This window comes from Leguminivora glycinivorella, chromosome 24, assembly GCF_023078275.1.
Source record: "Leguminivora glycinivorella isolate SPB_JAAS2020 chromosome 24, LegGlyc_1.1, whole genome shotgun sequence".
Classification (NCBI taxonomy): domain Eukaryota; kingdom Metazoa; phylum Arthropoda; class Insecta; order Lepidoptera; family Tortricidae; genus Leguminivora; species Leguminivora glycinivorella.
The window spans coordinates 3,505,566-3,532,987 of NC_062994.1; the positions used below are offsets into that span (position 1 = coordinate 3,505,566).

At 37.5% G+C, this 27,422-nt stretch overlaps 1 protein-coding gene across 4 annotated transcripts in view; it reads left to right on the top strand.

Annotated features, from left to right (window-relative positions):
- Positions 1-27,422, top strand: part of LOC125238904 (disks large-associated protein 5) — a 103,338-nt gene that overhangs the window by 61,894 nt on the left and 14,022 nt on the right. For 3 of the 4 annotated variants that reach the window (XM_048146393.1, XM_048146394.1, XM_048146392.1), the window contains 2 exons: positions 14,504-15,920; positions 24,811-26,192. In XM_048146393.1, coding sequence (XP_048002350.1) covers positions 15,854-15,920; positions 24,811-26,192 — 1,449 coding nt within the window. In that variant the 5' untranslated portion in view covers positions 14,504-15,853. The remainder of the gene's footprint in view (positions 1-14,503; positions 15,921-24,810; positions 26,193-27,422) is intronic. The other variant, XM_048146395.1, reaches the window with a different exon arrangement.

Consider the following 27,422-nt stretch of genomic DNA (forward strand, 5'->3'; position numbering starts at 1 on the left):
ATAATGGCGACATCTTATTGTATTTTATACCTAATTTATTCTAAACCACAGAACACCCCACCAATTAATTAATTGTATGTCATGAGTTGACAGTACCGGTGTTGATATACTGCTTTAGAATATTAATTTAATGAATACTCATGGCGTTATAACCACGCATGCTCTGAATTTTATACCATAAAATGAACAGGCGCCATGACCATATAAATTAGTGTTACTTCCCCATCTATTCATCTAGCATTTTAGCATTTAAACCATTTCTTTAAAATTTGCGAGGAGACATAAATTTCATATTTTGACGAATCATTGGCATGACAACTTAGTGTAACCCGCCTCTACTGTCTCTATTTTTATTTAACAATAAGAAATCAAGTTTTATTAACCAAATTTCACCCAGACAATTGTCAGAAAACATCGCAAAATCGAAAGAAGTGACGTATTGGAGGCCAAGATTTTCTTTGAGTTGCGGAGCCTCTACTGTTAGGAATAGTAAATTCCGCTCAGCGAAACGACAGCTGGTTTGCCTATAAGAGTCACTTGCACCAACGAAAATGGAGGGTTAACCCGCCATTTTATATGGAATTCGACTGATGACAGCCCACTAACCCTGAGTTAAATCACAGTATAATAAAGAGTACAGTATGGCCACTCCCGCTCCCCGCTGAAAGTGCCGCCCACCCCCTCTCGGTTACCTCACAGTTACCGCCTGTCAAAAACACGAACAGTCGATCTGTCATATTTCACTCATACAAGCATAGTACGCGTTCACCTACACGAGCTAAGGCTGTGTGCTAGGAATGCGCCTCTTTCAATATATTTGATCACCAGTGTCCGAGGTGTGGTTAAGTGGTTGGTGCATGTGGCCCTAAACAAAGTTATCACTAAGTAGCCACGTTGTAACCTATTTCGCCGTCGCAAAGAAGTGCACTTAGCACGGACAGCTAGCGGTGTTCCGAGTAACAATAACAGAGCCCTAGCGGCCCTGATGGATTAGAAAGTGATACTGTTACTGCGAACAGGCAGGTCTTCATTCAATCAAACATATACTGCAAAGGCAGTCCCAAGCAATGTAACACTTCTTGATAAGTTTAACATTGTGGTCATCATCATCATCCTCCTTGCGTTATCCCGGCATTTGCCAAGGCTCATGGGAGCCTGGGGTCTGCTTTGACAACTAATCCCAAAATTTGGCGTAGGGACTAGTTTTACAAAAGCGACTGCCATCTGACATTCCAACCCGAAGGGTAACTAGGCCTTGTTGGAATTAGACCGGTTTCCTCACGATGTTTTCCTACACCGGAAAGCGACTGGCAAGTATCAAATGACATTTCGCACATAAGTTCCGAAAAACTCAAGTACGAGCCGGGGTTTGAACCCGCGACCTCCGGATCGAAAGTCGCACGCTCTACCTCTAGGCCACCAGCGCTTTTAAGTTTAAAATTGTGGTATTGTAACAAATTGAGGGTTCAAACGACGATTAGGGCCGATTAGACGGTACGAGAACTCGCATACGAGTTTTATTACATTGCGGTATTTGATGACTGCAAAATTGTGTGTAACCTCAACAGCCCGCAATGTAACTAAAATCGCATGCGAGTTCGCACCGCCGTCTAAATCTGGCCTTATGCTGTATAAAACTCTCTAAATATGCAAAACGATGACCGAAAATTTGACCAGAATCTTAATTCGTTCCTTCTTCGAACTATATGGATGCATTGAGGTATAATGTACTAGAGAGGACACGGCGAACAAAAAGTTTGCGCCACGAACATAAGTCCACTGGACTTATGTTGCCTCAGTCAGTCTCCGCGCGTGGTGGGAGGAGGTTGTCTCTGACTGCACACAAATAAAATGAAAAAATGCCTTCCTGTGCTAAAGATACTGTTGAAGCCATACGAGAAAATCTAATTAAAGTAACGGTGTCACATTTCATCGGTTAGTAGACAAGCTATTTTGATCTAACTTAATTTAAGTAATTATTATAATGAAGGGACGGGCTCCTTAAACGCGATGCTATGGCCGCCATTTTGACAACTGGAATCATAGATGAATCGCGCAGACATGACATGTAGGTAATATTATAACTCCTTCTGGCAGGTTCATCAACGGCCTCAACTAGTGCCATTTACGTCTGTCCATCAGCCCGTCTCGATCCAAAGTGCCATCCGGCACAACCATTCCTTCTAGATTCCGTTTTCCCCTTCCACGTCAAACACGTTTTTCATAATGTTGTCATACGATAATTACCATTTACCTCGAAATCTGTCAGTAAAGTACTATATTTTAGGTAATTTCTTTAAACATTATTTACAAAATCATGACATTCGGCCATCCGACAGCGTGCAGTCGCCTGGCGCACGCCCCACATAACCAAAATCTTACCAGTTCTAGAATAAACTGAAAGACTTGAATATAATTATGAGGCACCAATTAATCAAGTATTACAGATTATTCACATTGAACACATTTATTTATACTAAAAAATCATGACATTCGGGAGGTTAAGTTTTTGTTTAAGTATCCGACTCGGCATGTCACTTTTGTGAAATTGGAGAAAAATATTTATTTTTATGATTTTCGTAATTTCATATTAAAATTAATTAACCAGTGTGAGAGACCCTTAAGAATAGGTACCATTCAAGTTACTGTCAAGCAACTGACGTTACGTCATTACAAATTAATCCTAAGAAGTAGTAACCTTTAGGCCGTACAACACTTATTAAGTCAATCAAGTCAAGTCAATAAATTATTTCTTTGAATAACTCGATAACAGAGTTACGACACTAGTTTCTTAGAAAACTTGATTCTACTTTACCTAAAGAATCTTCCCTTAAAGTTAACGAAAATCAATAAAAACACGTTGTACTTTCACATAACTATCAAAAAAAATATTACCTTCACACGTGTATCCACGAAAAGTCAGGAAATTATACCTATCTCTTGCCTTGTTATTGAAATAATGACATATTGATTCTTAAAGACTTGTTTACCTCACGCAAAAGACAAAATGTCACACATAAAACGGTCATTGCGTCATACAAAAGACATCACCGTATCACATACAAGACGCCTCTGCGTCACACAAAGGACACCTCTGTGTCACATACAATACGCCATTGCGTCACATAAAAGACACCTCCGTGTCACATATAAGACGCCACTGCGTCACTCAAAAGACACCTCCGTGTCACATATAAGACGCCACCGCGTAACACAAAAGACACCTCCGTGTAACATATAAGACGCCACCGCACCGCGTCACACAAAAGACACCACCGTGTCACATATAAGACGCCACTGCGTCACTTAAAAGACCTTCGTGTCACATATGAGACGCCACTGCGTCACACAAAAGACACCTCCGTGTCACATATAAGACGCCACCGCGTCAACCAGAAGACACCTCCGTGTCACATATAAGACGCCACTGCGTCACACAAAAGACACTTCTGTCTTTGGTACGTGACGGTGACGGTTATATCATGCCGACCAAAACTTTTCAATGTACATTTTTTTGTGTGTAAATCCCTAATAACAATCGATCACCACCACCCATGTATTCCCGAAACATTAAACGAGTTGTCGTCGATTTTAATTGCATGGGGATTATTGCAATGGTTGGGATGTTTGGCACAGCAAATATACTAGGTACGTATTTAAAACAAATAAAATGGATGGAAATTAGAACTAGACGTGGGGACAGTAACGGTTATGATTAAAATGCTATCATTTAATTCTACTAAAAAGTCCACTGTTAGTTAGCTACCCTCAAATATTTTAAAATACGAGTTGATATTCTAGGTAAAACATTATTACAAACAATCGAAACAAATAAAATAACACTAAAAATAACCGTCACTCAGTCAAAAACGGTTAGTTAAAAACGGGTAGGTACGTGTAAAAATATCAATAGGTACCCATAGATTTAGAATATATTTTTGAATTATACTTTTTGTTACACGTTTTCATTATTATAAGACTATATATGCCACTAAACTATACTAGACATCCCATTGAACCACTTTGTACGTTAAAATCTAAACCAAGATGTAGGTAATCACAAATCACACAAGAATTGAAACACTTTGTTTTTATAGACCGACGGTTATGAGCGTGAAGATCTCTAGACACTTCTGAGATATTATAACTCCTTCTGGCAGGTTCATCAACGGCCTCAACTAGTGCCATTTACGTCTGTCCATCAGCCCGTCTCGATCCAAAGTGCCATCCGGCACAACCATTCCTTCTAGATTCCGTTTTCCCCTTCCACGTCAAACACGTTTTTCATAATGTTGTCATACGATAATTACCATTTACCTCGAAATCTGTCAGTAAAGTACTATATTTTAGGTAATTTCTTTAAACATTATTTACAAAATCATGACATTTAAGGTATAATAATTGTGATCATATTCTGTTTTCAATATATAATATAAAAATATTTATTTCAATTTATAGTTTTGAATATTACACGGTTCTAATACGAATTTTAGTCGATAATATTATACAATAAGCATGATTTTGAATTATTTCTGAATTATAATTCTCATTATTGACGAAAAATAGTGACCAAAACTGAAATAGTATTATAGTATTTAATGGAACCGGTGTTTAAGGGAGGTAAAACAAGGTGAATGGCGCGATTATTATTCTGAGCGACAGAAACTTACAAAACTAATTTTATTCAAAGGAAATTAAAATTTATGAAAAAAACAATTACTTATTTTTATTTCACTGAGTAGAAATTAAATATAACACAATGTATAATAGTGCTAAAAGTAAACTACTTAGTATTTCACACACAAAGTATAAAACAAAGGTCTACACTAAAAGTGTCGCGTCTAGGTGGTCAAGTCTTACTCTATGACACGGTTCGCTTCACGCGCATGCGCCTCGCGCTGCCGCCGCTGCCGGTCGGCGCACAGAATTATGTTCGAGTTGTCATTTCTAGTACGTAGTACATAGTAGTTCAATGTATGGATGCACTTTAACTTTCGGCCTGGTAGATTGTTGTTAACGGAAAATGGGGGTTTGAAGAACCAAACACACAAACATTACGTACGAACAAATAGTTTGATCACAAGTAAGTAACAAAGTAACTGCAATAACATTGCTACTTGACCAGACAGCACGCACGAGCTTTTTATTAATTCTCAATATTTAAAACGTTGAAAGACGCTATTCTCTTTACAAAAAAACCAGTAACAACAGTCAACCATCACTTATCCGTTTATCCATTATCATATATGATGACATAACTCATGACATCAGCCAGACTTGTGACCCCAAACGCATTGTCAATCAACAATATCATCATTGACACCTTGCTTACCCAGACAACGTTGTTCAGAAAGCAATGAATGTATTAAATGGTCCGTCACGTTGCCAAACCTTTGCGCCTTCAGTCTATTCACACAGTACGAAAGATCGGCCCTTCTTACTTCTCCATACTTTATATTACTTGCAAAGAGGTATACTAGAGGCAGCTAAATAAATATTTTTCATTTCTATCATCTAATGATATCTAAGTATGTAGCCATAAACAAATTTTTACTAAAAATTAAGTATCTATGATATTATGTACTTCATTATCACTTCTACTTTTGAATCTAGAACTATGGTTCCTGTGAGCTTGTTGCAGTTCCTTTGTGTATTTTTTTGATAACCTGCACTGTCTGTTTTTACCATTATTCATTCCATTTTTTTAGAACAATCTTAAACCTTAAAGCAAAGAGACAACACCCATCTATATATAGCCAGTAGTTGTTATACTCCAATTCCTACTACTACGATATGCTAAACACATATGTCAGTAATAACATAGCATAGTATATGCTCGCGTGCGTTGGGGCCATTTGTGTCTGCCCAACGGGGTATTGTTGTAGTGATGTTCTGTATATATTGTATATCGATAGTGTGACCGTCACGGGGCATGACCTGAAACTCCTTGAAGTGTTATAGACAAGATACGAAGGGGTGAGGGGGCATAGCTCGTGTCATGCACGAAGACACACGCCTTGAGTCGTAATGTTTCGTTATTAAATGGTTATTTTGTCAATTTTTGTTATTATTATAAATGGGCTTCGGGGCAGAGGTAGGCCAAAGAAAATATGGCGGGATGACCTCGATGCATTTTGCAGCGACTGCCCGGAGCAGGCGGAAAATCATGATGAGTGGCGGAAGAAAGGGGAGGCCTTTGCCCAGCAGTGGGACACAATTATAGGCTAGGTAAAAAAAATTGGGCTTACTCTTGGCCACAGACTAGCCAAAGGCAAAGACGTGGCCTACGATGGAGTGAGCTCGCCCAGAAAATGCCTGTTCACTCTTGATTTGAAGGTTGCCGGGTTATATGAGACAATAGAGGTATATACAATAGAATTTAGCAATAGCGAGCAAGCTTATAACCGGGGCAACGGACGCTTTGAACAAATATAGGCATCTCTAGGTGCTTGCGAATCTTGCGATAAAAATATTTGAATATGTATGTACCTACTATTCGGATACTTTTTGTCAAAAGCATCCTAACTATCTTAAGGACACTGCTGTTATGTTGTTAGAATTCAAAGAATCATGAAAATAATAATGATTTACAAAGCAAAGTGTCGCACCAGAAATATTTTCATGTTAAACTAATCTGCACCGATAGCATGGTCGCGCGATAAACGATAAAATATCAGGCCGTCCCTATCGCACTTACAAATAGTGAGAAAGGGACGGCCTGATGTTATATCATTTATCGCGCGACCATGATTGCCTGCCTGGTGTAATCTAAACCTAAGTAGCGAAAGTTCAAAAACCCGACGAAAAGTTTCGAGAAATAATACGAAGTGCCCTGGCCCTTCGCTTGACTCGTTTTGGTTCTCCCCAATATATGCTATCCACACATAGACATCATATCAAAATGCTTCTAAAACTAAATCAATAACGTAACACGTGTGTGTTGCATCGATTATCGACTATCGATAAAACGTCCCATAAATCAATCCCATCCCTACTTCTATCGTCACCCGGCTAATCGCTTCATTGGCTTACTGTTACTTATCCAATCATCCGAATATCAACCTTAAAGTATTTTCATAAAGTCTATTTCGCTAGGTTCCCCTTGTTTTGGCATAATTTTATAATCAAGAATTCTTTTTGGCATAATCTATATTGGCATAATTCACCTTTCGCATAATCTGTTATGGCATAGTATAGTTACGCATAATTTGTCTAGGCAAATTTTTGTGTGTCCGAATATATTTCGTGCATAAAGGTTATTCGCCGAAAGGTTTTTATGCATAAATTATTTGTGCATAACATTGTTTACTCGAAATTTACCACGCAGAATGATTATCATAGGTAATTTACTATATCATTGTTGCAGTTCTAACCTAACTCAACCGACATTCTTGATAAAATTTTGTATTTATTGAGGTCGCAGTTCTAACCTAACCTAACCGACTCTTCCGACAGCATTAAAAATGGGTGGTTTATTCTGATTTTAAGAAATATGCCAAATACAATTATGCGAATCAATTTTATTCATAAACACAATCGGCGTAAACAGTATTATGCGAACTTATTTTCGGACAAAGTAATATTCGTATTAGTTTACATTATGACAAAAAAGTTTTCTACCAAATTAACATTCGTCGAAAACCGATTATGCGAAGCCTGTTATGCGAAAATCGTTTCGGACAATTAAAGGAATTAGGAAGGACAATTCGGAAAATTCTTGTGATGCAATTGGCATATTTTGTGATCTTTCAAAGGCCTTTGATTGTGTGGATCATGGAACGCTCATTTTGAAATTAGAACACTATGGTTTGTCTATAAATGCCCTAAACTTTATGTCTTCTTACCTTAGCAATAGAACACAAACAGTAGTTGTTAACAAAACTCGCTCTAGCGGGACTGTAGTCCAATTAGGAGTGCCACAAGGCTCAATTTTAGGTCCATTCCTGTTTTTGGTTTATATAAATGATTTGCCATGTATAGTGAAAAACTTTTGTGAAATAGTACTTTTTGCTGATGATACATCACTGCTTTTTAATGTTGACCGAAAATCTACGGATTACAATGTAATTAATAGCACGTTAGCTGATGTACTGCAGTGGTTTACTGTCAACAATTTACTTCTTAATTCTAAGAAAACCAAATGTATTCGATTTTCTCTGCCGAATGTTAAACCAATCGATACAAAAATACTTTTGAATGATGAATGCTTAGAGATGGTAGATACAACACTGTTTCTTGGTTTAACATTGGACAAAAATCTACAATGGAGTCCTCATATAAAGAAACTAGCAAGCAAATTAAGTTCAGCCGCATACGCCGTTAGGAGAATCAGGCAACTGACTAATGTTGAGACAGCTCGCCTAGTGTATCATAGTTATTTTCACAGTGTAATGTCATACGGTATTCTGGTTTGGGGCAAAGCAGCTGACATACAGACTATCTTTGTATTACAAAAGAGAGCCATTCGTTCTATTTACAACTTAGGAACACGTGAATCAGTAAGAGAACTCTTCAAAGAAATTAATATCTTAACTGTAGCTTCCCAATACATTTATGATAGTATAATTTATGTTGTTAAGAATTTAGACTGTTTCACTAAGAATTCTGATATCCATAATTATAACACTAGAAACAAAAATAAGCTTGCCATAAAGAAGTTTCGTGTCCGTAAAGTACAGAAGTCATTTGTTGGGCAATGCATTCATTTTTATAATAAGTTACCTGACACTGCTTTGAGATTACCCCTCCCAGCTCTTAAGAACTACTTAAAAAAATCATTGATGTTAAAGGCTTATTACAGAGTCGAGGACTATTTGACAGACAAACATGCATGGCCCGAACCAGAAACTACAAAAAACGAATAGCAATTAAAATAATTGTATTATGTATAGAGGACACAGTTCAGATAAGAAAGCACATCAAATATTTTATATTTTATGTTGTGTAGGTAAATTACATATTTAATGATATTGAGATTCATATTATCTTTTTCTTCTATGACAATTTGATATGTTTTCTCTGAAGAAGAACGACGTATTATTAAGCAATAATATAATTTATTGAAATTGATTTCCATAGAGTACCTAGTCTGTTCATATTCTTTGATGAATACTTTTGCATGTTAAATTGTATGTTGTTATTTAATGCATGTTAATTATAAGATGTAATGTTTTGAAAAGAAGTTGCCCGCCGAGTTTCTTGCCGGTCCCATAGTGGATACCCCCCTCCCAACTGAGGGGGGACTGAAATCTTCTCGAGGCTGAGGCGTAGGGTTAGAGCCGGCGTAGCTTTATTTGACGTTCATATGCGCATTGTAATATGCCTACTTGAAAAATAAATATTTCATTTTCATTTTCATTTTCAAAGGTATGCCAAATAGAGGGAACCCGCTAGTGCTTGGCGTTCGTTGATCTCGAGTATGTCAAAAGTTAATCTATTACCATTAAGGGGCTTCTAGACGGGCCATATTTTCACTGGTAGCCTGCGACTGCGACTATCTATTGGTGTCTTTTTCTTACCAAAGACGTTACTTACGGAACCAGTGAAATTTCGCAGTGTTATCGACATTTTAGTACTAGCATGTTTTAAGACTGCTTTCAAAAAAAACGTCAAAAGAATGTACAATTGATAGTTTTAGTCGGTGAAATACTACACTTTCCGTTATCCAATAGATTTATTTAATTCAAGTTCCAGTTAGAGCATCTTATTATCTTGATTTTTATAAGACTGGATTTTTGAAAACTATCTCACTAAATTAATTATGAATTTTTCTCTAATGCACGTTTAGAAAAACGCACGTATAGAGCTGAATCAGTCGATCTTATTTGTAAAATTTGGACAATTTTGAATATTAAAACGGGTAAATTTATAATTCGTATATCCTGTACCACAATCATTTCAGACTAGATTTTTATTTTAAGTTTTTGAAAAAGAGTGAACTAGCCTAAGGCGAATTCAATTTTTTTCAGAAATTACCTAAAATTAAGTGACAATTTCTTTGAAAATCTACATCACATCGAAGTAAGTTTTGTACTAAATTAATCTGCAACGTTTACTTAAATTGCTGTTATGCCTTAGTGATTATAAATTGCTATTATTGATTTTTGCCAATTTTTTTAAAACGAGCCTTCACCGGTACAATTATTACCACTTTTGGACATTTTCTCATATTTTGTTAGACCAAGTAGAAAAAGTCCTATAATGTGATATATATTTATAAACTACTCGCAAAGCCCTTTAATTTGATACCACACACGGTATGATCGAGCGCTCGGTTGCGATTTCACTATTTTTAACACGAAAGCCCTCTTAAGGAGTCTCCTGATTATCAGATCGCCGGACGAAATCGGTCTGTCAGTTAAAAGTAAAAACTGACAGCACCGAATACGGAATAACTGACAGGCTTTTACCTTTAGTCTGTTTTCACATTATCCGACCCCATATCGGATGTCGGAAGGATTTCTGTCCAATATGGCGCCTGTAATATATGGAATATCGGTCCTACATCCGACATCGGATCGGATAATGTAAAAACGCACTTAGGACCCCTTATGCTTTAAAAGTTATGAAACCACAGACCACCAGTTAACAACCACTGCATATCACATCATATTACAAACTATAGATAATACAGGCCCATAAAAAAAGAATATGATCTAATCAAATTAAACGGTAGAAAGCTTGGCGAATTTAACGGCCCGCCGCACAATCGATTATGGACCAGGAATCGATTGATCGATTACGTACTTCCGATTATGCAAGATTAACACTACAAATCGGTGTTATAAATAGTGTGTCGAAAACAAAAAACAATGGGGTTGGTTCACGCATGATCTCGTATGGATCAGAAAAGAACGTATAATTATAGTCAGACATTGCTACGAGCTACAATGAGGAGGCACACTGCCATTTTATCCCACCAGGCGGCGACTGTGCAAGGGCCTAGGCATGTCACTGTCATTCATATGTGAGAGAGAGAAAAATATATCTTCTTCTCGATCTCACGTATGAAATTATTTATCTGTGCAATGGACTAATAAGGTGGCGCCATCTGTCATAAACTTTGAGTGTGCTTCCTCATTCAGCTCGGCGAGAAGTTCCGTCTGGTCCGTCCTTTAGTAAGAGCAAGAGGATCGAGTATTATAGAGCGTTACTGTCAAAGTAAAATATATAATCACAGTGAATAGCCTGCCATCTCTCGACACAAACTTAAAACTTTTAAACCTCGGTTTTGACAATTTGGCTCATATTCTTAGCTTGATATGTGTTAAAATGCCAAATATTAATATTGGCACCATCTAGCTGAGCGCACCCCAAAGGTGTAATGCCATCTAGGACACCGTACCTTTTTTAACCCCCGACGCAAAAACGACGGGGTGTTATAAGTTTGACGTGTCTGTCTGTCTGTCTGTCCGTCTGTCTGTCTGTTTGTCTGTGTGTGTGTCTGTCTGTGGCATCGTAGCTCCTGAACGGATGAACCGATTTCGATTTAGTTTTTTTTATTTGAAAGCTGTGTTAGTCGGGAGTGTTCTTAGCCATGTTTCATGAAAATCGGTCCACTAGGTCGCGGTCGGGGGTTTTTTCAAAATTTTAATTTTCTGTATTGTACTGAGTACTGAGGTACGATTTTTTCTTAGACTTTATCTGTCTATACGGAGTTACATATGTCTTTGGTAAGAGCAACGATTTTGATCGACCAAAACCGCAATTGCATGAGATTACCTATGACGTTTTGAGAGACACGTGTGTCTGTGTGGTCTATCGGTGATGTCTGGTTCACATTGATCTATTGATCTATTCAACTGCGATTGTGCAAGTGTGAATTATGTGCCAATGCGCAGTCGCAGTGAATGGACGGATGAATGAATATTTGATAGACATGTATTCGAAAATTGAATTCAAGCATTTCAAACTGTAGTGTGTACTTCGTTTCTTTTAAGATTAGAATTATCTGTCAAACGGGTAAACAAAGAAGCAGTGGTCGTAGACCTTCCTTCTTCGATTTCGGCCGATACCACTGATTTCTTGGATAGTTTCTTGTACATAGTATTATTATAAGTTATAAGTTCCATTCCAAGAAATCAGTGGTATCGGCCGAAATCGAAGAAGGAAGGTCTACGACCACTGCTTCTTTGTTTACCCGTTTGACAAGAAACGAAGTATAGCCTTATCTTAAGATTGAGTTTTTATAATAAAAAAAAAAATCTTCAGGCGTTATAACGATCCATAATTTGTTTGTTACAAAAAAATATAGGTGCTGTATTACTATAGTCGGTCAAGCAAATCTTGTCACTAAAAAGGCGCGAAATTCAAATTCATTAAACGAACTTCCTACATTTTTCAAATTTGCTGCCTTTTTTATAGTAAGTAGCAAGATTTGCTTCACATTCTATCTAAGTACATATATTTAAGTAAGTATGTGTACATTGTGTACTCAATCAAATATTGAATATCCTTTGAAAAAGTGCGATTTACAACCAATGATGATGAAGAGGGGTTATTTTTGTGTGTTGTTGTTCTTTTTAACTAGATACGTAACAAATTGATCTGAAAAGGAGCCAATCTTTTTTATCATAGTTTTTTATGTAATTTCCACATGATTCGGAATAAGCACCTATAAAAAAAACTTCAAGTTCAAACGCAAATGAACTTAGCTTTTGGGACCAAAACCTAAGTCAGAAAACAAATCGCAGTACACCCGTCTGACCAAATCGGTCTAATCCAAAGTGCTCCATAAAATATAAACTGGTTTTATAATTGCCCCCAAATTGGGCACTTGACCCGGTGTCGGGCATTGCTTCGTTTTATGATTGGTACATTGTCTGTGGTAATAACCTAACCACAAAATTAAAATTTTGAAAAAACCCCCGACCGCGACATAGTGGACCGATTTTCATAAAACATGGCTAAGAACACTCCCGACTAACTCAGCTTTCAAATAAAAAAACCGGCCAAGAGCGTGTCGGGCCACGCTCAGTGTAGGGTTCCGTAGTTTTTCGTATTTTTCTCAAAAACTACTGAACCTATCAAGTTCAAAACAATTTTCCTAGAAAGTCTTTATAAAGTTCTACTTTTGTGATTTTTTTCATATTTTTTAAACATATGGTTCAAAAGTTAGAGGGGGGGGGACGCACTTTTTTTTCCTTTAGGAGCGATTATTTCCGAAATTATTAACATTATCAAAAAACGGTTTTAGTAAACCCTTATTTATTTTTAAATACCTATCCAACAATATATCACACGTTAAGGATGGAATGAAAAAAAAAATCAGCCCCCACTTTACATGTAGGGGGGGTACCCTAATAAAACATTTTTTTCCATTTTTTATTTTTGCACTTTGTTGGCGTGATTGATATACATATTGGTACCAAATTTCAGCTTTCTAGTGCTTACGGTTACTGAGATTATCCGCGGACGGACGGACGGACGGACGGACGGACGGACGGACGGACGGACGGACGGACGGACGGACGGACGGACGGACAGACAGACATGGCGAAACTATAAGGGTTCCTAGTTGACTACGGAACCCTAAAAAACCGTCGTTTTGCGTCGGAGGTTAAAAAAATGTGGTTCTGTCATTTCAATTACAATTTGTGGAAGTTTCTGATTTATTTCCATCAACTTCATTTGTTTTTAAAACTCACGACAGGGTGTAGCCAAGAAGTAAATATTGTCATTTAGTGAGCACCGATTGCCATTTTGGGTAGGCACCAAAATCAGTAAAACAAATGGCACTATTATAATTGATATTTCCTCCTTGCGTTATCCCGGCATTTGCCACGGCTCGTGAGAGCCTGGGCTCCGCTTTGACAACTATTAATTTTATTGAAATATTATGTTACCTATTATTCAATTTATTTTTCTAATCATGTGTGTTTGAATTATATGTTTAACAGTTTTGTGTGTAAGTATGTTTTTGTTTTATTAGTGCTGATGCTGTATGCTTTGCTTGTAAGCTTTTTAACTTTTTATTTTTTTATTTAAACCTGCCAGCAATGTTTTTAATTTTTAATAAAAGAAAATTAATACTTTTTAGACGCTGTTCAAGTGCACAAATCATCGTAATTAATACATATAGTTTTTAATACGTTCCGTTTCACTAACATTTGTACTAACTAGGTATTGTTAACTAGATGTACTTGACAAAAAACAATAGACTATTATAGTTTATAGAAACATGTGAACCGATTATTCTCACAGTAAAACACTTTCATTAACCATTTATTTCTTAGAAAAGAAAGTTAAGTGCGGCGAAAGTTAACGCTTTATTTAATCATAATTAAATCACTTATGATTACGGTAAATTGGGCTTTATGGGCTAAAAAATATCACTTGGAAATACGATAAGAAAATATTGCAAATTAAGTTTAATCGCTAAATTCATTAAATGAAAGTCTGCTTAACATATAAAATTATTGAGAAATGGTAAAGGGGGGCATATACTTTCATGATAGAATAGCTTGGCTGTATATAGCATCTAATCTATTATTTTTTCTTACAGTGACTTACCCGATGAAGAGGACAAGAAATCCCCCGTCCTGCTCTTAGGCGTGAACAAAATATCCGATTCACCGTTCGTTCGCCGACGATCCACCGAGCCCCACACATCCGGGTCCATTCGGTTCTTCCGACCTCCCAAGTCCAAGTACACCCGCGGTCTCCATGGCGACGAGAGGTTGGAAAAGATCAGACAAGACCTCCAGACGCACAAGCAAAGACCAGAGAGGTACATTCCAGATAAACATGAGGTTTCTCTAGAACCCGAAGACAAAAACTGTCTCAGGCTCAGCTGCGTCGGAAATTGTATCTGTGATAGAAAGAGATCGTCCAACCGAGGCTCTTTCTCTTTCCATCGGCCCGACCGGACTTCAGAAAGCTTTACCACTGAGAGGAAAGACTCTGAGAGCGATATCGAGTTTAAATATACCGAGCACATTCCTGATACTGAACCCAGTACAAGCAAACAGAATTCCTACAATATCACTCCAAAATCGACTGAACGCCGGCACTTCCTGCTCGCGAATCTCAACGAGCGGTTTCGGAAAACCCTCAGCTTAGATTCTCGCAAGATAGAAACTAATAGAGTGCCGCTGAGTCTGCCTAAGGAAACTCGGCCTAAATCCCTTGTGAACACTAGTAATATCTGCGTGCAGCAATTTAAAACCGGAGATCCGTTTGCGAATACTAATTTTGATAGGACTAACCAACCAAAAAAGAAGCGGAAATCGTTTTTCTCCCTAGACGCATTCTTCGATAAAAGTCTGACACGTCATCCGTGGATGACTACTGCTCCTCTAAATATAAGCGTTTTGAGCTGGAAAGCGACGACTCACCGCTCTTCCGGCGTGATCTCTCCAAAAATCGCGAGAAAACTCCAGACCTTCTCAATCTCCCTGTGATCATCGACTCGGTTCGGAAAAAACAATCAGATACTAAAAGACAATTGGAGAAATTAGAAAGCCATTTCTACAGGAGTTTGAATAAACAAACGGTTATAGACGCGGTCCCTAAAGACGCGACCGACGTACAAGGCCCTAGCGGGCATACCAATCACATATACGTCGACGATGACGACGTAGAATACATTGAGCCTATACGTAGCAACTTTACCAGTCAGAGCACGCTTATTCTAGATAAAAATCTGACTGGAGATCACACTTTAAAGCCTGATTCTATACTAACTATTAACACCGATGAAACTGATATACAATTACCTAGTTCGACCGTTTCTCCAAAGTCTAATGAAGTTAGGATTACTGATAATGATCTGGACAGCATAGGAGCGTATGAAGTGGAGGTCAAGGAGTCTGACTTGCTTAAAGCCTGTGCTAAGGAACTGACAGTTAAAGTAATGGATAAATCAGTGGACTCGATCGGCAGTTGCTCGCTAGACGTGGATGCTAGCACAGACTTCTCAGGTAACTTCTAGCTTTGATTCCATGTTGTGTAAGCATGTTTTCTCATCGATGTTTTATCATTATCTATATCTTCAGTTTCGTCGATATTCTCTCTTATTCGCACCTATATCATATTTAATCATATGTATTTTTCTTGTCATTTTATATTATCGTTATTGAATATAAACTTATCATTTTCATTTGAATCTGTGTTTTCTTTATTACCTTTCTTTCTGTGATTGTTGAATTTGTGTTGTTTGTTTTTTTCTATTTTCTAGTGTTTTATTGTAGACGTTCACTTATAAGGCTAGGTACTTCATTAAGGCTCACGTATTATTTCATTTATTAGAATAGCTAAAGACATTCCATATAAAATCCTCTTTTTGCAGAAAAAATACGTTCCGTTTTTTTACTGGTTATGAACATTTTGTCCCAAGACTTTTGTTAAGTACCTATTGAATGTATTTTATTTTACAATGCAATCAACTCTAACCGCTCTGTCATAAGCGTAGGTTGTTGTTACTCCTAAAGTGGGGCAAGAGGCTGAATCAGCATCCCAAAATATTAGCGCCTGCAGCCCGCTAACTATTTAGTAAGCGACATGCAATTTTATACGAATGCTGCTAATGTGTAGGTATAGGACATAAACGTAGATAACATACAATACTAATCTATGGAAGTATCCTTTCTTTTTTTTAACCATGCTGGCATGCTGGCCTAACACAAAAGCCCCCTTTAGACAATACAAAATTACAAATACGGCACGACAAAGTCATATAATTACGTTTAAATACCCAAAGTTACGTAAGTTGAATAAAATGTAGATAAACATAGCAACTTTATTATCTATGCCATGTATAGCATACAATGCGTTGCAAAATGCAATTTACAAACAAAAAGACTGCGCAAACATGCAAAACGATATGTCGGCCTCGCAGCCTACGCAGTAATGCACGGACCGGTCATTGTCGCCAGCCAGTCCACTCTCGGACACGCGCCGAGGCATTCGTCATAGGCTCCCCACAGACAGTCTTAAAAATTCATAATCTTAAAAAAAACTTGTATTCAATCTGACAGTTCAAACTGACACTGACAAGACACTGACAGATCTGAACTGTCAGATTGCATACAAGTTTTTTTTAAGATTATGAATTTTTAAGACTGTCTGTGGGGAGCCATAATAACATACAATCTAGTCAGCTCGTAATAATAAAAATATTGCAAGACGTGTGTAATTTAAAATGCCAATCGTAGATTATTGAGATCAAGTCGCCGACCGTGAAACGGAACGGTATCGCTGGCCGTGAACAACGGGCCACTGGAAAAAAAAACGACAAAACTTTGACGTTTCGTGATGTGATGTGCTGTCCTGTCATAAATTTTGTGTAGAAATTCGGAAGTTCGTGATTATTGAAAAACTAGATTGATTATTAATATTTTGTAATTAATTTGTGTGTTACATCTCACGTAAACTGGTAAGTGGTTAATAACAGGTTTTCATTGGTATAAGACAAGAAAAATGTGCTTTAAAAGTTCTTCTCTTAGTCTACCTGCTTTTTTCTTTCTTTTATTTTAAATCTCAGCAGTCATGTTACTTATGTTTGAGTAAATTTTGTTGATTTAAGCGTATGTAGTTAAGTAGTGATCGCGCATCAGCATGATATGTGAAATTCCTTGTGACTAACACAATTTATTTTGATTAGACTCGTCTTTCTTATAATCAAATGATCATCTCAGTTTCCGTTGACTCACCACACGTAAGACGTTGTTATTATTATTAATTCCTCACTAATGACATATCCTCGAGTTGTAGAAAGTATTTGAGTGAAACACAGTTTAAGGTATTACATAAACACCCTTTGCAGTAACTATTTGCAGTTACTTATAAAAGGAAATGTTTTTTAATAATATAGCAGGAAGCAAATGTCATCAGGCTATAAGTATCTCATAAATAGCTCAATGTCAAGGTAATAAAAATACCTACATGTTTTATTAATGATTAAAACCTTTACAATTATGAGACCACTATTTTGACTTGTTTGATTACTCTAATTGGTAGTGATCTGTTGATCCCTGCCCAGTCAGCTTAGTTATTATCTCTTATCTATTATGGAAGTTAATTTTCAATGTTTATGATGACTGGTCTGGCCTGGTTGGTAATTACCCTACTAAGGGTCCCCCCACATCTAGCGTCTCGCGAGCGTCGCGTCGGGCCAACTGTATGGGCAAAGCCTGACGTCGCGTCGACGTCGCGTCGACGCGGCGTCTTTTTCCATACAGTTGGCCCGACGCGACGCTCGCGAGACGCTAGATGTGGGGGGACCCTTATAGCTATAACCCGGCAACCTTCAAATCAAGAGTGAACAGGCATCTTCTGGGCGAGCTCACGCCATCGTAGGCCACGTCTTTGCCTCTGGCTAGTCTATAGCCAAGAGTAAGCCCATTTATAATTAAAAGAAAAAAAAAGCTGCCATTGTAGGTTCAAATCCCTGTAAGGGCATTTATTTGTATGATGAGCACAGATATTTGTTCCTAAGTCATTGATGTTTTCTATGTTTATAAGTATTTGTATATTATCCCCCCGATTCATAAACATACTCTAAAGTTATCAAGGCAATAAAGTTTGTTTGTCCCTTCCAACATATTGGTGTCATAGAAAAGGACAAAGAAACTTTATTGGCTTGATAATTTTAGACTATATTTATGAATAAGGGGGTAAATATATAGTTGTTTGAGTACCTTCTTGAGCTTATGGTGGGACTCGGTCAATTTGTGTAAGAATTTCCTATAATATTTATTTATTTAATATTTGTATTTTCTTGGTGATAATAGTGCAAAGGTTATTTGTTTATCTAAATGAATCAATGATGCATTGTTACAGTAAAACACAAAACTGTTTATTTAGTGAAGTATTTTGCGTAAAGTCAGGGTGTCGGCGGTGTAACAGCCTCCATAGCTTGGTGCCATAGGGATAATGTGTCTCAAGGGCTTCTGGTACAATCATGACCTGAGGGACTTTCCATTTAAATTACGTTCTAATTCTAAGCTTTGTGTGCCTATTTTGGTGTCCCACTACTAGACAAAGCCCTCCGCTCAACCCTGTTGTATATTCTTACTAGTCCAGATAAAATATGGCTAAGCCGGCATCTCTCTTTTTGGCATGCCTGAACCCTGTCCTGGACCATTTATGGTGTTCTTTGGGTGCACCCGGTAACCACTTTGGCCCTCAGTTTAACCTTTTGTATAAGTCTTTTATTGATGAAATGAGTTATCATATAGCATACATTGGATATGTATAAATACTGCTTATAGATTAATTATCTGATAAATAATCGGCAACATGCATGGGTAAAATGCAATGCTTGTTATATGAGCTTACCGTGGGACTCAGTCAATCTGTGTAAGAATAAGAATGTCCTATAATATTTTGTAGGGGATTATTTTACTTCGATATTTTTAAATATATATGTGGACTGTATTCGATTAATTTTATAGCTTAACGACACGAACGAGACGACATGGGAAAAGAGGAAGGTGAATCGACGGTTATTTTTTTTTTTACTTTTTTGCATAATGTTGCCAGGCGAAATTATTTTTAATATATTTTTAAAGCTACAATCCTTAACATTTTCCGCCCATTCATTGATGTATAGTTGAAGGACTAGTGATTAAAACAAATTAATTTGTAATTTACATAACAGGTAAACACAAAATGTGATGGTGACATCATTTTCTAGATTGTGTATTCTTTTTTTGAATTATTGCTTTTATAACCTTGATGATTTTTTTATTTATTAAGTATTGCTTAATCTACAAGACAGATTAACCATGTCAAAGGAAAAACCTCTCATAAGTGAATAAATAATTATTAATTAATTTGACATTCTTATGTCACAAAAAGAAAAAAATTGCTAATTCAGGCAAGGTTCAAACTTTCAGAACACTGGTCCCATCATTTATACAACTGAGCTACTGGAGTTTATCAGGAGCGTATGAATGTTCTGTTCAGTCTTTTATGCCGTCGGAGTCCCAAGTACTAAATATGATCATAAGCAACTTCTACTACATTTAATAGGGAGTATCTATTAACAAAATAAAACTATAATGAACATCACCTTAACGTGTTAAATCATTTATTTAAACAAATAACTAAAAACATTACTTCTATCACAGAACTTAATTTAGATAGAAGAAACAAATTCATATATTTGTATAGAGGCCGAGCGTGTCAAATTTTGTACTGAAGTTGATTCTTGCCTGTAATTTTAAATATGTCTCAGGCTCTTGATTGTTCATAATTTTTGTGTTGTTGCAATTGAATATCACGTAACGAGGCATTTTTTATGTTTTGGTTGACTTCAACTTACAAAAACTGACGCCCGAAAGCTGCAAGCTGCGAGTAAAGACGGACAACTCAGTGGATTTCACTGAGTTCATTTGACACGCTAAGTAGATACGTTTGCTTGATCTATGGTATATATGACATCTGTGACTTCTATTACATAAAATTATAAAATACTAAACGTAATAAGGAATATGTATATACAATAAAGATAAAAAAGTAATCTATTTCCTAACTTAAAAATAAGTCAAAAATGCTCCCCAAGTCGTCACTGTGTGGTGCCCAGAAGGCAGCGTTACCCCTTTGGACAGCCAGACTTAAACCTCTGGCCGAAGTAGCTGCCAGCTCTCTGGTCACCAGAAGCATCCACCAGGCGCTGGGATGTCTCTTTGAAAAGAGATTTCGCGCTGCCCCCCCCCCCCCCCCCCCCTCCCTCCCTCCGGTCACCTTAACTAGAATAATTTAACTACTTCTTTATATGGTAGTGATAGTAGTAGATCAGTAAACTTGATTGTTTTACGAGGTGACTTTCCATAGATGGTTACTTGGTTAGATGTTGCTAGGAGAGCCTGATATACATAGTGATACTGATAGTGATAAGTTACGAGACATCAACTACAATGTTTATGTTTTAATAAGTTGTTTTGCAAAATTTCATCTTTGGCCCAAGCCTTTAACACCGACTGTACCTTTCTTACAACAGTAATCTACTGATCTCTGAGACTTTTATAAAAATGAAAAACGTAATGGGAGACACATAAAAAAGATAATAGTATCTAGTATCAAAACTAGCCTTTCATGAGAAATCACCCAATATGACAATGAGGCCAAATAAATATTATATGAATGTGTGATGCTATGAACTTTGTATATGTTGACCTTGACATACTACACTGTAGGTAAAGGTGTGTCCGTCTCGCTTCAATACCTGCCTAATGTTTTATGTTGGAACAAAGATATAACTGCGTATAAGAGAAATGAAGTTTGAGAAAAAAACGGGTAAAAAAAATATGCTCATTCAGATGGCGACCTTTGGTTGATAGCGAAAAATGCGGAATTCTCCATACAAACTTTCACCCCCTATGGTGGGGGGGTTAGAAAGAGACAAAAAGTAGCCTATGTAACTCTCCATCCCTTCAACTATCTCCACTTTAAAAATCACGTCAATTCGTCACTCCGTTTTGCCGTGAAAGACGGACAAACAAACAGACACACACACTTTCCCATTTATAATATTAGTATGGATAAATTATATGAGTCAAATTGTCAAAACAAATGTTTTAATCCTGTGTCGAGAAATGTCAGTCAATGCAACTTTACTCCAAATTTCACTTTGACAATAATCCTCTATAATCCATTCTCTTTGGCTGGAAGTTTTTTTTTGCCGCAGCGCAGTGCTGTGCGTGTACAAGTAAATTGCGTATTATGCGTAAAATCGTAAATATTGATTATACTTGACTGCTAGGATAAAAATAGTACGTGGTCATTGGCCCTCCCTTTAAGTTTTAAAAGTATTAAGAATAATTCAAATTCCATACATCCCACTGCTAACTTAGGATGACCCCTCGTGTGCAAGAGAGCTTGGGCTATAGTCCCCACTCTACCCAATGCCGGATGGAGATTGGAGACTTTGAACTACTTTAGAGATCTCAGAAAGGGCTCTAACGATTTACCGGAAAACGGATGAACCGATTTCGATTTAGTTTTTTTTGTTTGAAAGCTGAGTTAGTCGGGAGTGTTCTTAGCCATGTTTTATGAAAATCGGTCCACTATGTCGCGGTCCGGGTTTTTTTCAATATTTTAATTTTGTTGGGAAAACGCGAATTTTTGAATTTTTATATTATCTCTCCGAGCAAACAGTTTCTGAATCAAACAATATGTGATGTAATTAAAATCGTCATCAACCATTTATTGCAATGGTTTCCTAACAGATAACCTTATCATAGATACTGATAACAGAATGTTGTATTTCAGTATCACTTCAGACTTACGATGTTTTTAATTGTCTGTGTGTTTTTAATTATTTAGTTATGTGTGATTATTTCCCTATGTTTTTGTGTTGTAAGTTTTTTAACGTGCATGATTTTTGATTTAATATGCATATTATAACATAGTCTTAAAATATATTAAGAATACCTGTGTAACCAGCAGTTTTATTGATTTTTTTTAATTCTACATATAAAAGGTCAAGATTATAAGGTTATTTTATAAACTAACTAGCTTTTGCCCGCGGCATCGCTTGCGTTAGAAAGAAACAAAAAGAAGCCTATGTCACTCTGCATCCCTTCAACTATTTCCACTTAAAAAATCACGTCGATTCGTCGCTCCGTTTTGCCGTGAAAGACGGACAAACAAACAGACACACACACTTTCCCATTTATAATATTAGTACGGATTAGTATGGATAATATAACAAATTAAAAAAATAAGTCTGGGGTAAAATGAAACACATTTTTGGTTGATGCAGTAAACAGAGTTGGCTGGCCAAACTATTTTACAGGTGTTTTTCTGAACTATTTTTTTATGGCTGTTAAAGTAAAGTTTCATTAAACAAATAGTTCCAATTCCAACTGCTAACGCCGTTGATGATTTAATTATGTTGTGTCACAAATTAAATTCAAAATAAGTAACAAAAATAATGGTTACTGATTTTCTGGGAAATATAATATAATAAAATAAATATAATCAAAAGTCCTCTAAATCTCCGTAAATTTCTTATTACCTTCTTATTGGAAATTATTGCTTGTTTTTTAACCCCCGACGCAAAAACGACGGGGTGTTATAAGTTGGACGTGTCTGTCTGTGTGTGTGTCTGTCTGTGGCATCGTAGCTCCCGAACGGATGAACCGATTTAGATTTAGTTTTTTTTTTCTGAAAGCTGAGTTAGTCGGGAGTGTTCTTAGTCATGTTTCATGAAAATCGGTCCACTATGACGTAGTCGGGGTTTTTTTTTCAAAATTTTAATTTTTTATTTAATTTCCCTGTTACAAGAACGGAAGCTGTGTAAAATGTGTAATACTTACACAAGTGAAACAATAGCAATTACAAACGCAGCATGGAAATATGCATGTGTCAACTGCAACTGGTTATGAATTATGAGACATTAGCATACGATGTTATCTATTCGGGTTAAGGTCACCCTCTGTATGCTAATTACTCATCTGTGTTTGACAGGAGTCAATAGAAAGATATTATGCTGAAGTATATGTTAATGAATGCTCTAAGTGTGTCACCACTCAGCAAAACATACCTACTATTTTTAAACCCCGACGCAAAAACGAAGGGGTGTTATAAGTTTGACGTGTCTGTCTGTCTGTTTGTCTGTGTGTGTCTGTCTGTGGCATCGTAGCTCCCGAACGGATGAAACGATTTCGATTTAGTTTTTTTTGTCTGAAAGCTGAGTTAGTCGGGAGTGTTCTTAGCCATGTTTCATGAAAATCGGTCCACTATGTCGCGGTCGGGGGTTTTTTCAAAATTTTAATTTTGTGGTTAGGTTATTTACTTGAAATATATGTATGTTCGGGTGAAATCTTGCGACTCAATTTTGAAGCAGATATCTTTAATTGAGCTGAAATTTTGCACACATGTAAATCACGTGACAATGAAATATTATGGTATCATGGAGCTGATCTGATGATGGAGCAGAAAGGTGGTCATAGGCACTCTGTCACAGATGTCATATATACCATAGATCAAGCAAACGTATCTACTTAGCGTGTCAAATGAACTCAGTGAAATCCACTGAGTTGTCCGTCTTTACTCGCAGCTTGCAGCTTTCGGGCGTCAATTTTTGTAAGTTGAAGTCAACCAAAACATAAAAAATGCCTCGTTACGTGATATTCAATTGCAACAACACAAAAATTATAAACAATCAAGAGCCTGAGACATATTTAAAATTACAGGCAAGAATCAACTTCAGTACAAAATTTGACACGCTCGGCCCCTATACAAATATATGAATTTGTTTCTTCTATCTAAATTAAGTTCTGTGCACTCTGTAATGAAATGTCTTATCCCCATCTAGTAAGGGGTTTTAGAAACATCTCGGCAAGCAGTAGATGACTGAAGAATAGTACAGTACAGTCAAGCTTGTGCCAAAAATAAAATTTTTGCGAAAATGCTTATTCTGAGTAAGTGAGTATTCTTACGTAAATAAGTGTAAAACTCTTAAGATTGAAAAACTGAAACTATTTAGTAATAACTCAGCTTTCAAACAAAAAAAATTAAATCCAAATCGGTTCAACCGTTCGGGAGCTACGATGCCACAGACAGACACACACACACACACACACACAGACAGACAGACTGACAGACAGACAGACACGTCAAACTTATAACACCCCGTCGTTTTTGCGTCGGGGGTCAAAAAACTGTAGCATATAATTACTTGAATGACTGATTCATTATTCTAAAAATAGGTAATAATAATTTCAGTTTGATTTATTTGTAACTTTGCTAACCACTACACCATTAATAGTATAATTAGGCGTTTGATAATAAATAATATTTTACCATTAACTATCCAATGAAATAATACAAATTTAACTTTTAGTTTTTTTCTCATTCCAGATACAACATCCGGTAGTCTAAACCTGCTGACGCCCTCATCCACCACTAGTCGCATCCGGGACTTCACATCTCGCATCCAGGAGCGCGCATCCGCCCCCTTCTCCCACCCAACCCCCCTCGTCACCCCCGCTCGCACCCCAGAAGACCTCACCCCCACCCCCAAACGATCAGACAACCTCCTCAAACCACCCCCTAAAGTTCACGTCGACTCTGGCAGCCACCGATCTAGAGGACACCATAAGAAACGAGACGAAATCCCTCATAAAAAACCTTCTTACTTAAACCTAGCTTGCTCCGTCAACGGATACACTAATCTAACCACCTACGACTCAAAACTAAGACAGGATATCAATAAGAGTAGAGAAGCATCCCCTATTAGACCTATAACCCACACATACCAGTATAAAAGTGAAAATAACTCCCTTCTCGTACCAGTCCCCGTCAGCGCCAATAAACTGCTCGTCCCGACCTTCGGGCCCCATGATACTCGCGCCGATTTGACAGCGAGAGCGCCTGCCAAGGCGCACACGGACCCTTACCTAGCGACATCCCCCTTACATGCCTTCATGGCTGCCGAAAACAAACAGCTGAAAAACGACTTCCTAGGACCAAGCATGACTACAGCTAGCAGAACCTTCATGTCGACAGAAAGCAAGTCTTTCGCGACCGCCATGCTTCATAAAAGCGATGAAGTCGACAACGCTACCTTTAAATCCAGCTATTCTGAAACGAATTTCAGAAAAACTACTAATGGTAAAGAATCCCGCTTCATGAGCTCAGAATCTTACACCATCTCATCCAATGGAGTCTCAAAGAGAATGGAAATCACTAAAGAAAATGGAGAATCTTTGACGAGCCCTATGAAAAGCTTTATTCAACAGCGAGTCGAAAGACTATACGGCCCGGGAGCGTTAGCTCAAGGCTTTTTCAACCAAAAACGTCAATCCAGAAGCGAAGAAGAAGAATCTAGAATACTCACTGAGAAATCTTTGAATTGTTCTAGAGAGTATACACATAGGCGATCTAGTGATGAAAGTGATTTTAGTACTAACGGAGATGAGCCTAACCTTCCTGTCCTAAGGCATTTAAGGCCTGAATTCAGAGCTCAACTACCAATAATGTCTCCAAAGAAGAATTTGAAGGTGGAATCCCCGAAGGCAGACATTCCGAAGCCAGTGAAGACTGAAGAAGTGAGCGTAGTGACGAATGGTGTATCTGTGATAAGTGTGGACAGTGTGGAAGTGAAGAAGGACAACGGTGTGGGGGTGAATGGAGGGGAGGTGGTGGAGGACGCGCACTACTTCCTGGACCTGGAGAAGAAAGAGACTGAACGGCTGATCGCGCTCGCGGTCACGGCGGAGAAGGAGTTGGAGAATTTGAAGGTGAGTCTTGTCTTGTCTTGTTTTTTGTTTTGGGTTCGAATCCCGGTTAGAGCATTTTTTTGTGTGATGAGCACAGATATTTGTTCCTGAGTCATGGATGGATTTTTTTCTTTTATTTATATCTGTAAATTCCCCACACCTCAACCAGGAATGCCAGGATAGAATTTGCCGGCATGGATAAAAAACTGACCTCTGCTTTATTTTACTTAAAGATTCTTTATGTGAGAGTTCTTTTACTGCTTGCTTCATCATTCTCCTTATCCCGGCATTTGCCAAGATGAGCCTGGGGTCCGCTTTGACAACTAATCCCAAGATTTGGCGTAGGCACTAGTTTTTACAAAAGCGACTGCCACCTGACCTTCCAACCCGATGGGGAAAACTAGACCTTATTGGAATTAGTCTGGTTTCCTCACGATGTTTTCCTTCATCGAAAAGCGACTGGCAAAATATCAAATGACATTTCGCACATAAATTCCGAAAAACTCATTGGTGCGAGCCTTGCTTATGGTACAGAAAAAATTGTTTCAAAGAAATTCACCATAAGGTACAACGGGGCAAATCTTGACTGAGGGCCAATTTTAACTGATCCACATTTTCCATTATAACACTATGATATTGAGTTCTACATGTATCCACTGAACATGCCTACCATATATAACCGGTTGACGCTATTTAGTAGTAGTAGTAGTAAAACACTTTATTGTACCAGAAAATAATACAACACATAGAAAAAAGAGCTTATTACAAGTACAAGGCGAACTTATCCCTTTAAGGGATCTCTTCCAGTTAACCTTTGAGCAATTGATAATAATAATGCAAACATTGCAAAACATGGAAAAAAGACCAGTTACATTTGTCCCCCAGTCGGAACTTGCCCCGCTGTACCTTACCTTGTTAACTTCATAAAATTTCCTAGAAATCAGGAAGGAACTGGTCATTGTTTAAAGCACGCTACGCCTTGCCATCTCATATCAAGGACATGCCTGTTTAACAATACCGCGCGCGCTCCGTCGCCTTGGAAGCGTGTGATGTGCATTGGATGCGCTTTCCGATTTTATATGGAGTTGATTCTACACCGTGTTTCACTTAACACTAAAAACCTGAAAACAGTTTGTTCAGAATCGAGAGTAGAATCGATTGAGCTATATCTTGATGGGGGTAATATTTTTATTTAAATTAGTATTATTAGTTATTTTTTACGTGCCCATTCTATTGTACTCGTAATACAAC